The sequence below is a fragment of the Amyelois transitella genome, chromosome 13, assembly GCF_032362555.1.
Source record: "Amyelois transitella isolate CPQ chromosome 13, ilAmyTran1.1, whole genome shotgun sequence".
Taxonomy (NCBI): domain Eukaryota; kingdom Metazoa; phylum Arthropoda; class Insecta; order Lepidoptera; family Pyralidae; genus Amyelois; species Amyelois transitella.
The window spans coordinates 9246079-9259047 of NC_083516.1; the positions used below are offsets into that span (position 1 = coordinate 9246079).

The window sequence follows — 12969 nt, forward strand, 5'->3', positions numbered from 1 at the left end:
ATGGTATGGAACACTTAGTGTGCGAGTCCGACTCGCACTTGGCCGGGTATTTTTTTAAGTTAATTGAAATCATTATTTTCTGTAATAATTAACGATCGGAATAGGTAGATTGAATTGGGATCAATGAACTGAAATGTATATATTAATATGGCGATGTCTCCGTCCGGGATTTGCGGGATTTGTAAATATTTAAGATTTTTCCGGAATTTTTACAAGTGGGATGAAGAATATATTAGTGGTAGCTGTTTTCCCTCGACTTCGTTCACGTAAATTGTAGTCCTATGTTACCCGCGGACAATGTAGTTTACTGTAAGTACTGAAATGGAATCCCGGAAAAGAGGCTTTTCCATGTTATGCTTTCTATGGTAGTTCATGATGCAAGTACATAAAATCAATCTACCTATTCCGATCTCTGGTAATAATATTCATTTATTTGCCAAATGCTTTTTATTTACATACATACATATGGTCACGTCTATATCCCTTATGGGGTAGACAGAGCCAACAGTCTTGAAAAGTCTGATTGGCCACGTTCAGCTATTTGGCTTAATGATAGAATTGAGATTCAAATATTCGTATACAGATACAGGTTGTTAGCCTATCGCCTAAAAAAGAATCCCAAGTTTGTAAGCCTATCCCTTAGTCACCTTTTACAACATCCATGGGAAAGAGTCATGTTTGTCATGTTACTATTTTCAATTATCATTATACTTGGCTGCATGGGCTGGTACACTTTGCCACCTTAATAAAAGGATACATACATATGGTCACGTCTATATCCCTTATGGGGTAGACAGAGCCAACAGTCTTGAAAAGTCTGATTGGCCACGTTCAGCTATTTGGCTTAATGATAGAATTGAGATTCAAATATTCGTATACAGATACAGGTTGTTAGCCTATCGCCTAAAAAAGAATCCCAAGTTTGTAAGCCTATCCCTTAGTCACCTTTTACAACATCCATGGGAAAGAGTCATGTTTGTCATGTTACTATTTTCAATTATCATTATACTTGGCTGCATGGGCTGGTACACTTTGCCACCTTAATAAAAGGAGGTATAACAAAATAAACAAAAAAAATTGTCAATTGTCAGTTGGTGTCAGGCAAGTGTCAGGTCAGTCATTCATTTTTTCTGGCATTTCTCTGGTGATTTTGGTATTTTGGGTTTGCGATCTCGTCGTTTCAAGTGCAAATATTGAAATTACGTTTTGTGTTTAATTTTTTGTTTATTTTGTCAGATGAAAAATATTTTGCAAGAAATGTTTTCCTAATACTGACACAATGATAGTAATTTAATTGAAATTGGTGTCTATATCAGTGTTTAATCATGTGGCGATTTTTGTTTTGTGCATTTATTTTATCCAGTTATTCAAGCTATGCCGTTGCAATCAAGCAGGATTTCTATCAGAAATGCAAAGAAAATATTACCAAAACGCTCAGCTGTAGTACTCAGGTAAATGCTTTTTAAAGAATTAAAAATTTGGCTGCATGAAAAGGCGTCAATACATTGTATTGTACAGGTTATTGATTTTCCTTACTAAATTGATAACAATGATGGACCCTCGTCTAAACTACGCATAGTTCTGATCAAGCTTATTTTATTCAAAACTACGCATAGACTGAATGCAAGTGTTCATTGAAATTTTTTAATGATTTATTTCTTTGTAGAATATAAGGCCATATACTTATTTGACTAACTTTTAATAGTAATGTCAAACATACTGAGTTTACCTGTACATTCAGGCAACTGGATATGTAACCAAGATCTAATCAGGGTCAGGTTTCACTACATTTATGTAAATCAGGGCACTTTTCAAGTTAATTTTTATTACTAATATTGGGTCATTCATACATATCATCACATCTATATCCCTTGCATGGTAGACAGATCCAACAGTCTTGAAAAGACTGAAAGGCCATGTTTGGCTGTTTGTCACGATGAAATTGCCAGTTAAAAAAGCTAACAAATCAAATTTGTGAATTGATTGTTTTTTAAATCTATTAATAATTGAGGTAAATGTCGTGTTAATTAACAGAATATTTGTTTTTATGTGGTAGGATTTTATAAGAATAGTATATATTGGTAAATATTATCTCTCTTATCTAATCAAAGTTCCTTAAGCATTTAAAGTAGCATTCTGAGCTGTCTGATTCTATGCAAAGGCTCACATTAAAAAAAAGAAAGAGTAATACAATAACATGGTGTTTAATTGACAAAAACACAAGAATTTGGGACTAATTTTCATAAAATTTTCTATAACTATCATTGTTTGAATTATCCCTTTTTTCACCTGTAATAATTCAAGGCTTTGAAGTTAAAGCATTTATTATTATGTTTTAATACAAAAACATTAGTAAGTTGGCTGAAGCCTTTAGATTTTTATATATTACTAGCTGTGCCCACAACTTCGTCCGCGTGGAATAGTTATTTTGGGCATCATTGAAGCCCACAAGGATCAATTATTTTCACTGATGTTTTAACATTTTCCATTATTTATTCGCTCCTAATAGTTGCAGCTTGATGTTATATAGCCTTAAACCTTCCTCGATAAATGGTCCTTTCAACACAAAAAGAATATTTCAATTCAAACCAGTAGTTCCTTAAATTAGTGCGTTTAAACAAACTCTTCAGCTTTATAATATAAGTTTATTAATATTATAGCTTTTCCAGTTGGCAGTACAAGATGAAACGTTAGATGCAGACGTCTGCAAGGTTCTCTTGTCCAAGCCCCTGAACTATTCGGAATGCCGCGAGATGAACTTCGGCCCCTTCCAGTCTGATGTGCCGTACAACGCGGGCATTGGAGGAGTCAGCCTGAGGCCGTACCTGTTGGACAATGAAGACAACAATCTGAATTTCACAGTATTGAATATCACATTCACCAGTATTAAGTGGAAAAGTAAGTAAATATTGATGATATAGATTTTTAATAAATAATAGAAGAAATTTACACACATACATACATATTATCATTACATCATCATTCCTTACGAGATTGCAACCTGTCACTATTTGAATTCTAATTTCATCATAAAGTTATACAACCGTTATATTGTGCCGTGTGGTTCCCGGCGCCAATATATGAAGGAATATGACCACCCCATGTCTTTCCCATGGACGTCGTAAAAGGCGACTAAAGGATAGGCTTATAAACTTGGGATTCTTCTTATAAGCGATGGGCTAGCAACCTGTCACTATTTAAATCAATGCTTTCAATAAGCTTAACAGCTGGATGTGGTCTGTTATTCTTTTAGGACTGCTGGCTCTGTCTACCCCGCAAGGGATATAGACGTGATTATATGAATGAATGAATGAAAAAAGTTATACAGCTGAACGCGGCCTTTCAGTCTTTTCAAGACTGGTGGCTCAGACTAGCAAGGAGTATAGATGTGATTATATGTATGTACTAAAATATGTAAATTGTAATCTTGGTCTTTGTGCATAATGTCATGCATGTTTATAAAACTGTACCTATCTTATCTAATCGAAATATGTAAACGTCGAGTAAGTAAAAGTAAACTACATATTGGTTTGACAATGAATCATCCCTAAATATTATGGAAAATGTTTGTTATAAATTCGCATTGAGAATAGATATCTCGAACATTCTTTGTATTCACGCACGTTCTTACATACATACATATAGTCACGTCTATATCCCTTGTGGGGTAGACAGAGCCAACAGTCTTGAAAAGACTGAATGGCCACGTTATGCTATTTGGCTTAATGATAGAATTGAGATTCAAGTAGTGACAGGTTGCTAGCCCATCGCCTAAAAGAAGAATCCTAAGTTTATAAGCCTATCCCTTAGTCGGCTTTTACGACATCCATGGGAAAGATATGGAGTGGTCCTATTCTTTTTTGTATTTGTGCCGGGAACCACACGGTGCACTGCCGTTTTTCTAAAATGTGGTAAATCGGGGATGCGGCCTTTCCCAATAACACTTGGCTTTATTTATTTTTTACAGCCATGAAGTTTCGTTTCCACAATCCCAACCGCCCGAACAGCTACCATTGCCGTAACATAGAGATCAGCAAAGAGGCGGCCATAGACGAGCGATCCGTGCTGTACTACGATTGTTACTGGTCCGTCACCGATGAAAATAACAGTTCCAGTCATTATTTGGATTTCGAAGCGTCCACAGATTATAGCACCAATAGGGGGCAATACTTTTTTAATATACCGAACATGAAGATGCTTAGTAAGTTATGATTTTTTTTTATTCGCTAATTAGAGCGTTGGCGGTCGAATCGGTAAGGTGACCGGTTAAAATGCGTGTGGCGTACATGGCCGAGGTGGGTTTCGAACTTTTTTGCGCCAGAATCCCACCTCGGCTATATATACTATCCATCAAATACGGGTAAGGCTCCCCCGCAAAGGTTGTCGAAGCCTGACTCGTATTGGATCGATCATGGCAACACATCCAGTTGCCTGAATGTGCAGGTTTCCTCACGATGTTTTCGCTCACCGTAAGAGCGTCGGTTAGTATTCAAACTAATATATGTACATAACTTCGCGCGTGCCATACTACGCGGGATTATCTGTTTAACAATGCCAATGAGGTTTGCCCCTCTTTTCTTATACCAAGAATATTGCGAAGATTTTATTTTTTATTACTGACTTGCTGTGCCCGCGACTTCGTCCGCGTGGAATAGTTATTTTAGGCATCATTGAAGCCTTCAAGGATTATTAATTTTCCCCGTTATTTTTCATTATTTCTTCGCTCCGTAAAGTTGCAGCGTGACATTATATAGCCTTAAACCTTCCTCGATAAATGGTCTATTGGACGCAAAAAGAATTTTTCAATTAGAACCAGTAGTTCCTGAGATTAGCGCGTTCAAACAAACAAACAAACTCTTCAGCTTTATAATATTAGTATAGATTACCGTACTCGTTGCTCGCTATAATCTGTGTTTCCAACATTGATACGCGTCATCAGCGTAATTAATTTAAAAAAAAAAATTCTTTCAGGCACAACGGTCTCCGAAAATCAATGGAAGCCATTCCTGTACATCGAAATATTATCGACCGTACTACGACTCCATATAATGCCCCCACCTCCCCAACTAACTATCAAAGGCTACAAAATAGAGGTCCGCAAAGGCTGCCTTAAAGGCACAACTGACTGTTTTGAAGAGGTCTTGAAAACTGCCAACCTAACAGCCAGAGATCCCGATGAAGAGGTTACATACGATTATTACTTTATAAGAAGTCCCGGTTCGCATTATTTTGTGGTTACTCCGTTACATGAAGAATGTACAGGGGTGGAGGTCACATGTCAAGCGGCGTCGAGCCCTAAAATTGATATCAGTAAGTATTATATATCTACTTGTCTGTCATAGGTGTAAAAACTTTAAAAAAAATGTCCTCATTCATTTAATCACGTCTATATAGACAGACACAGCAGTCTTGAAAGACTGATAGGCCACATTCAATTGTAAGGCTTAATGATAGAATTGAGATTCAAATAGTGACATGTTGATAGCCCGTCGTCTAAAAGAAGAATTCCAAGTTAATAAGCGTAACCCTTAGTCGCCGTTCACGACATCCATGAGAAAGAGATGGATTGTTTTCGATTTTAGTTATAAGGAAAATGTACCGATTTATTCCATAAAAGTAGGTACATAGGTATAATCGTAGGCAGTATTGTGTCATACACAAAATTATTTGCGTTGATATAATCAATTGTTGATTTACATAACTTTTGTATGTAGGTACGTATTAATATACGTATATACGTACATACAAAAGTTATGTAAAAATATATATATGCAGGTCACTAGTTTATCTCTCTCATCTTTGCGCATTTTCATGCACCTTCCACTACAGTGCTTCAGGGCCTGAGGTCCGCTTTCCTACATCCGGTTGCACCCTCTACCGAAGTGTTGCGAGCCCGGGGTTCGCCTAATATATAATAATATATAAAAAAATAACGAATGTCAAATAATACTGTAATATCCATACCAAATAGCAAAAACTGCTTTTTGAATTGCGTTCCCTCGAGATTTGAAACCACTACCTACCTAAGGGTCGTTCATATCAACAACATAATTTACATATTGCGCATTAAATAACTTACAAATGGTCAGGTAGCATATTGATAATGTGATGATTCACATTACTAACTCATTATACAATAAACAAAGTTAAATATAGTCACGTAAATATATCGTGACATAACGTATATGAGTATAGGATGGTGTTTAATGTGATAATTATAATTAGGTACTTCATAAATGAACGTGCTTTTTTGTTTTAATATGTAATAATATGTAATCAAATGAATGTTTATGATTAGTGACTAAGATTTTCCATCTTAAGCCGAACAGCTTAACCCTTGCCTTGCAGTCTTTTCAAGACTGTTGGCTCCGTACACCCCGCAAGGGATTAAGACGTGATTATATGTATGTATGGTAATGTGACTTTTTGGCGGGAACCTAAACGTCACGATTGTGCTTTAATAGTTTCTCCAAAAGGTTCGATCAGCTTTTAATGATTTATTAGGGTGGATTGTTGATTATATAAACCGTTCATGGGCAAGCCTTAGTTTTGGAGAGTGTTATAATAATAAATTAATGTGTATTTTGATGTTGACCTAAAAAGTCCATGAAAAGAGCGGTAGTAAAGCATTCCCAGCTATTAAGTATACAACAACATTTTAGAATGAATATTCTGTAACGAGGATTGTCTAAAACTGGAAAAAATATGCTCATGAAGAAGTTTCATAACAATAAATTGATTTTTTAATTGAGATTTTTTTTTCAGCAACCGACGCGCACAAAACTCTGAACATCTGCATAGCAAGCATCACCGCTCTTGTCGTGGCTTCATTGTTCGCTTACTATCTCGTGCTGAGATATATCAGGCGATTTTGTTGCAAGGACTATCATCTCGCTGATGGTAAGTCTATTAATTATTAGGTAATCAGTGTTTACCATTCCGTTCATTTTGTCATGTTTTATTTGGTAACGCTTTTGTCCATTTGATTAATCCCAACTAAATAATAAATAGTTTCGTATTTTTGTACGTTTGTGACGATTAAACTAATAAACTATTGGACTGATTTTCACAAATTATAGAATCGACCTTTAGATGTGATATAGGCTATTTTTTTCGTGGATGTTTGTTACTCTTTCAGGCAAATACTATTGAACCGATTACGATGAAATGTGGTATAAAAGTAGCTGAAGTTCCACAATAACACATATGGTACTTTTTTTCTGGAGATCCCGCGGGATTTATTGTTTCGTTATGGTTCGGTTTCCACGCGGACGAAGTCGCGGGCGGCCACTAGTTTTTTTATAATTTGGAGTTCTGAATACGGCTATTAACGATTCGCTTAATAGAAATGGTTGTTTTTATTTAAATGCCTGAAAAGTATCTTATTATTTTCCATCGGCATTAATTAAAAGTTATTAATAGTTTTTATAAAAATATTAAGTCATTTATAAAATTAAAACAATTATGTACCTTATTTAATGATTTTTTTAAAGTCCAGTTTTGTATCTCTTAAGTTTCGAAGCTAAATAAAAAGTATTTGATATTTATTTTCAATTTTCCTAATACAGGTAACGAAATTCCACCGCCGACGAAGGTCCTAGTCATTTATCCGAACGGCAATCGTTTGCACGCCGAATGCGTAGCCTCCTTCGTGAGTTATCTCCGTGATGAATACGCCTTCGACATAATGTACGACGGAGACATAAACAACACGAAACATAGAGACCCATTCATTTGGGCGCAAGAAGCGTTCAGTCTAGCGTCACACATTTTATATGTCGTAGGCCCAACTGAAGTGAATAACCAATACGGAAATATATACGAGAAACAAATCATACCGCCGTATCGCAACGTTGATGTGTTACTGTTGTCTATGGTCAGAGCTTTGCGGGCGACTAGGTGCTCCAAGCACGTTACGAATGTACGCTTCGAACATTCCAACGGACAATTGCCGATTGAAACTAAACACAGCAAGACGTTTTGTCTGCTGAAAGATTGGAACAAAATGATCGCGTTTCTGTCAAAGGATTTGCTGCCGTTAAAGCAGCTATCGCGTTCGGAGAAAGGTAAGAATTTTATCGATGATTTGAACAGGGCCAAAAAATTGTTGAACGGTAACAAAGATGATATTGTAGTTGGATGCGAAAAGAATGCGTTTGAAAAGAAGATTTTGGTGTAATATTTTTTTTTTGATACAGTTTCTCTTTGGAGATTAAGTATTCTTGTGAATCGCAATTGTTTGGACAGAAACGAGTGAGCTAAGATTGACCAATGACGGGACTCCATTGTTTGAGAGGCGTAATCTGATTGGTGGAACGCCCGGCTTCACTTAGCTCATTTTGTTTGTTGTTGTACCTATATGATCGACCAATCAACGTGTTCCATTTTCTCGAGACGTAATCTGATTGGTCGAAATTCGACTCTTCTGTCAACACATCCTACAACAATTGGTTGTTAAGATTCAAATACATAGTTTCACGTGTGACGTTTGTTAGAATGTTCTAGAGGGTTTATGGAAAGTGGTGGTTTAATTGTATAAATACCACTTTCTTGAGTGTTATGGAAAGTCTATGAGGGTTTAAGCATGTTTGAATGTTATATAAGTGAATTAAGGTCAAGTTATTTTAGGAAATAGATGCGATCGTGCATGACTCATTAAATTTGAAGTGATCTCTCCGGTTTCTGTGTAAGCCGCTATAAGGGATGGATAGAGAACAATAATATCACCCCTCCTTTCCTGACGTGGGGCTGAAATGTAATGGAAACTTGTTATAGATATACTTAATCTCCATATGATGTTGAATATGAATTCGATAATCGTTAAATGGTTAAGTGTTATAAAACTTTCATTTAAAAGATTTTCACGTGAAGTTAAAATGACAAAAAAAAGTATTTAAGTATATTCTAAACGTGGTGATTCTATCGTGTTCCCAGTTTCTATGCGTATTTAAGTGCTTTATAAAATAAAAATAAAAAAACATATCATGGCATAAAGATCAAAAACATAAATTAAAAAAAAAAAACTACTCTTGTTAAATTTTTACAATGGTGTCTCAAAAGTAATGATAAAATTCGCCATGTTTTCTTAATACTGAGTATTTTTCTTAAATAGTGATATCCCGATCTATTTCTTTGTAAAAAAATTTAAGTGTAAATTTAATTTTAGTTGTAAGTATTTCTTTAGATTTTAAAGTGTCATGTTGTGTTATGTTATGGCAGTCGGATATAATGAAAGTGTGGAGGATTGAATTGGTATTTAATTAATTATGTATTCAATCAATATAAAATATAATGAATTTTGTAGGTATGTGCGGGAGATCATAATATAGAATTATATTTATGGGTCCTATTATCAATTCGATATGTAATCAATTTAGAAAATAATCCTTTTTTTAATATTAAAAACACGTGTGTTGTTTTGTCTCAAAACTTACGTCATTGATTAATGAACAAATCAATCCATTCATTCGTAAAAATGTGGATACAGTGGGCTGCATAAAAAATATACGTTCTTCGATACGTTTTTGATACGAACATAGTATCATTTTATAAGGTGATCCACTGTACTGTCGTCTGCAGAAACATTTTACCCCTTTAATTGTGGTTAGTATGAAGAGTGGGGTCATGTTTCTATATGACCCACTGTACATCATAACATATGTTATTATTACATTTGTTTCCTTATAAATTGCGCTTGCACACGACCAGTCCTACACATTTGCATTTTATTAGGCTAGGTAGTTGACCCCTTATCCTAAATTTATATATCTATAAATCTCGGACTGGCCAATTAAACTTTTTTTAATTTTAATGTAACTATGAAATAATACTATTTGTGTGTTCTCTACGTGCTTCGGGACCAGTAGCGGTGGGTGATTGCTTTTTTTTATTTACGTAATTTTATAGCATAGAGAAGATACGAAATATTATATTCTCTAATATTTTTTTAATTTGAAATACAAGTTATCATCTATTTTTTTATTGAAATTGGTAGTTACCAAAAATTTTCATCCTAATAATCGACCTCAAAAATAACTTATAATACAATTCCAGAACGCGAGTATTTTTTTTAATTCATAGATCACCCATCGCTCTTAAATGTGGTGATATATTTGGAAGATACATACATACATACATAAAATCACGCCTCTTTCCCGGAGGGGTAGGCAGAGACTACCTCTTTCCACTTGCCACGATCTCTGCATACTTCGTTCGCTTCATTCATTCATTTAATTTGGTATATTTATATTTGGAAGATAACTAATATATAGCCACGTGCAAAAATCTATATACAGCTTTTAAGCATACATACATAAATCACGCCTCTTTCTCGGAGCGGAAGGCAAAAACTACATATTTCCACTTGCCACGATCCCTGATCAGTTCTTTCGCTTCATCCACATTCATCCTCTCCGGGAAAAAGGCGTGATTTTATGTATGTATTCCTAGAGTGGTATACAGACTTTTTTCACCCGGGCCCCACCTTATTATATCTGTAGCTATCTTTAGATGTATCATACTTCACTAATGTGTCTTGTATATCTAAAAACGCAAAATTATAAGTTTTTTTTTTCAAGTGCAAACCTCCTATAATGAGGTCTTAATGAACAGTTTGCGCTGATAAAGAAATCATGTCTAATACGGCGAAATTTCGTTTGTATCATCCGATTTTCTAACTTAATCCCTCTTAAAAGTATTGTACACGTGGGATTTACGTTGATTGAGCAAGCGTGTGGAGTCGCTGGTAAAAGTTAGTGATAAAAAAAAAACAATTTCGTCGCAGACAAACAATATATTATCAAATCCCCTTTTGCAGTCTTAAAATCGTGTCGAACACAAAAGATTACTTTAACATTCCCTCGTTTTAATATTTCTTCTTTAACGTGCCATATAACATTTTTTTACTTATGGATGTTTGTATATTTTCCATAAATGTTTGTGGCTTACTAATGAGAATCGGGAAATAAGCTTGTTTTGAAGTTTACAAATGCGTAATTCTAAGGTCGTTCTATGTAGAGTTTAATTTAAATGTATCCATGTTTCTCGGTAAAATTATATCTTCTATTCTGATGATATTTATGACAGCAGGACGGAGATATAATTATGAAGCGAGTGTGACAGAGACAAACGATTACATGTGGGAACCAGCCGTTATAAAACTATTTTCTCATAAATTTCCGTGGTCGGGGACAAAAATAAATAAATGTCATAACGAAAAAATTATCTCGAATTACCTTTTACTCTTTGTTAATAAAGTCGAGAATTTTTCAATATCCCGCATCGTCCTTTATAATTTCATTCAAATTCAAACTTTTATTTGCATAATACATTGCTCATTTAATAAACTTTTTTTATAAACCATTGTCTCTGTCACACTTTAATTCTGTCAATATTGTTTATAATATTGCAAATTTAGTCTGTTATATTACTTGTTCTTTGTAAGGCAAAATTTCTTGATGATTATATATGTTCCCTTTTTCACTTTGTAGTTAAGTAATTCTATGTTTTATCAATTAATAAAGTGTTATTGGTGTATATTGGTTAAACATTTTTTATATTAATGGCATGTTAAATACTTTTATAAGGCAGCTTAATTTCATGCAAAATTTCACCATGTTACATGCATAGAATTAGGAATATTAAAAGCTTTTAGAAGTGGTAAGTTCTGATGGATCTGACGTCACTACTGATGGTTGTTCGCATTGCACATTGGAGGAGGTGCAAGACGACGAAACATCATTTTTGAACTTCCAAGCTTGTTGTCTTTTTAGTTTTTTAGTATAGTATAGGTATTGTCTTTTATTATTACGTACCTAACTTACCCAATATAGGATACATTGTCAAAGGCATACTCCAGGCTCCTCTCCAGAGTGGTGAGGATGCAACCGGGACTTGAGCCGAGAGGAAGATTGTCTTTTATTGTTACGATTTCTGTGGTTGCATCACTTAATTCTTTCATATTATTCGACACTATAGTATAATATGATAATACATTGTATTTAAAACTATAGTAATTATTAGCAGTCTATATCAGTTTTCTGCGCAGATCTTAAGCTTTAAATTAAAACTCAGAATAAAGATACAATATGAGAATTTTATGGTGAGGTGACTACTATCAGTTGCGACGATACACTTGTCACTTCTATAGTCTTACATTATTCCTGTTTCTGTGTTTGAAATCGTTATTGTTACCGGTAATGTTAAATTTGTAGTAAAGTATATCTGCCCAAGGCAGTACGATTCACATTTTAAATTTTAATTAGTGCTGCTGCCTTATAAAATAGTATGATAAAATATATATTTTATTATCAAGAAATCCAGTTAAGATATATATGTAGTTGATCTCAATTCAAGCCGTTGAAGTGTGTTCTACCGTATTATATACAGGAAATTCAATTATTAAGCTCAATATGTACCTTGTGATGTATTTTTGTAATAAAGTCATACATATTATGTACCTACGGTGTATTTTTATTTATATATATTAATTAGTTAAAGCATCTTTAGAAATTAAAGAAAGCGGTATGATATTATTTCGATTCTGTGATCTTACTATTTTTGTGTCTAATATATACGATTATTTTTAAAATTTAAGAAATAATACATAGGAATTGTGATTTTGTACACTATAGTACACGCGAACCTTTTAACATAATTTTTTATCGACACATAAAATGTTCTAGTCAATTAAGTGCGTTTAATTGAGTTCTAATAACGTTCTCTTGCCTTGTAAGAAAAATTAATTAAGGCATTACCGACGTTAGTTGCATCTGTTGAATTAATTAATAAACGTTAAATTACAAGTTAATTTTTAAAAATTAATGTTAACTTAGATTTTTTTAGTTTCTTGTCTATTAATAACAATTTTAAAGCACTGACGTTAGGAACAGTTAAGTGCAATAGTTGAGATATTGATTTACAAAATACTTGATTATGTGTGGATTTTATTGCACGAAGTATTAGAATATT

The 12969-nt window shown here is 34.1% G+C and overlaps 1 protein-coding gene across 2 annotated transcripts; it reads left to right on the top strand.

Annotated features, from left to right (window-relative positions):
- The first annotated feature begins 1125 nt into the window (after window positions 1–1125).
- On the top strand, window positions 1126–12461 carry LOC106132893 (uncharacterized). 2 transcript variants are annotated; one of them, XM_013332459.2, is made up of 6 exons: window positions 1126–1451; window positions 2661–2898; window positions 3968–4201; window positions 4972–5310; window positions 6766–6900; window positions 7569–12461. In XM_013332459.2, exons 1-6 carry the CDS (start codon window positions 1326–1328, stop codon window positions 8177–8179), a joined length of 1683 nt encoding a protein of 560 aa, XP_013187913.1. In that variant the 5' UTR covers window positions 1126–1325; the 3' UTR covers window positions 8180–12461. The 2 variants fall into 2 exon arrangements, with proteins under 2 accessions (XP_013187913.1, XP_013187914.1); XM_013332460.2 differs by having other exon boundaries at window positions 2670–2898.
- Window positions 12462–12969: the final 508 nt, after the last annotated feature.

Coding starts and splice junctions, on each gene's coding strand:
- LOC106132893 (XM_013332459.2), top strand. CDS start 1,326: ATGTGGCGATTTTTGTTTTGTGCATTTATTTTATCCAGTTATTCAAGC. Junction 4,202..4,971: donor ACCGAACATGAAGATGCTTA/GTAAGTTATGAT, acceptor AAATTCTTTCAG/GCACAACGGTCTCCGAAAAT. Junction 6,901..7,568: donor GGACTATCATCTCGCTGATG/GTAAGTCTATTA, acceptor TTCCTAATACAG/GTAACGAAATTCCACCGCCG.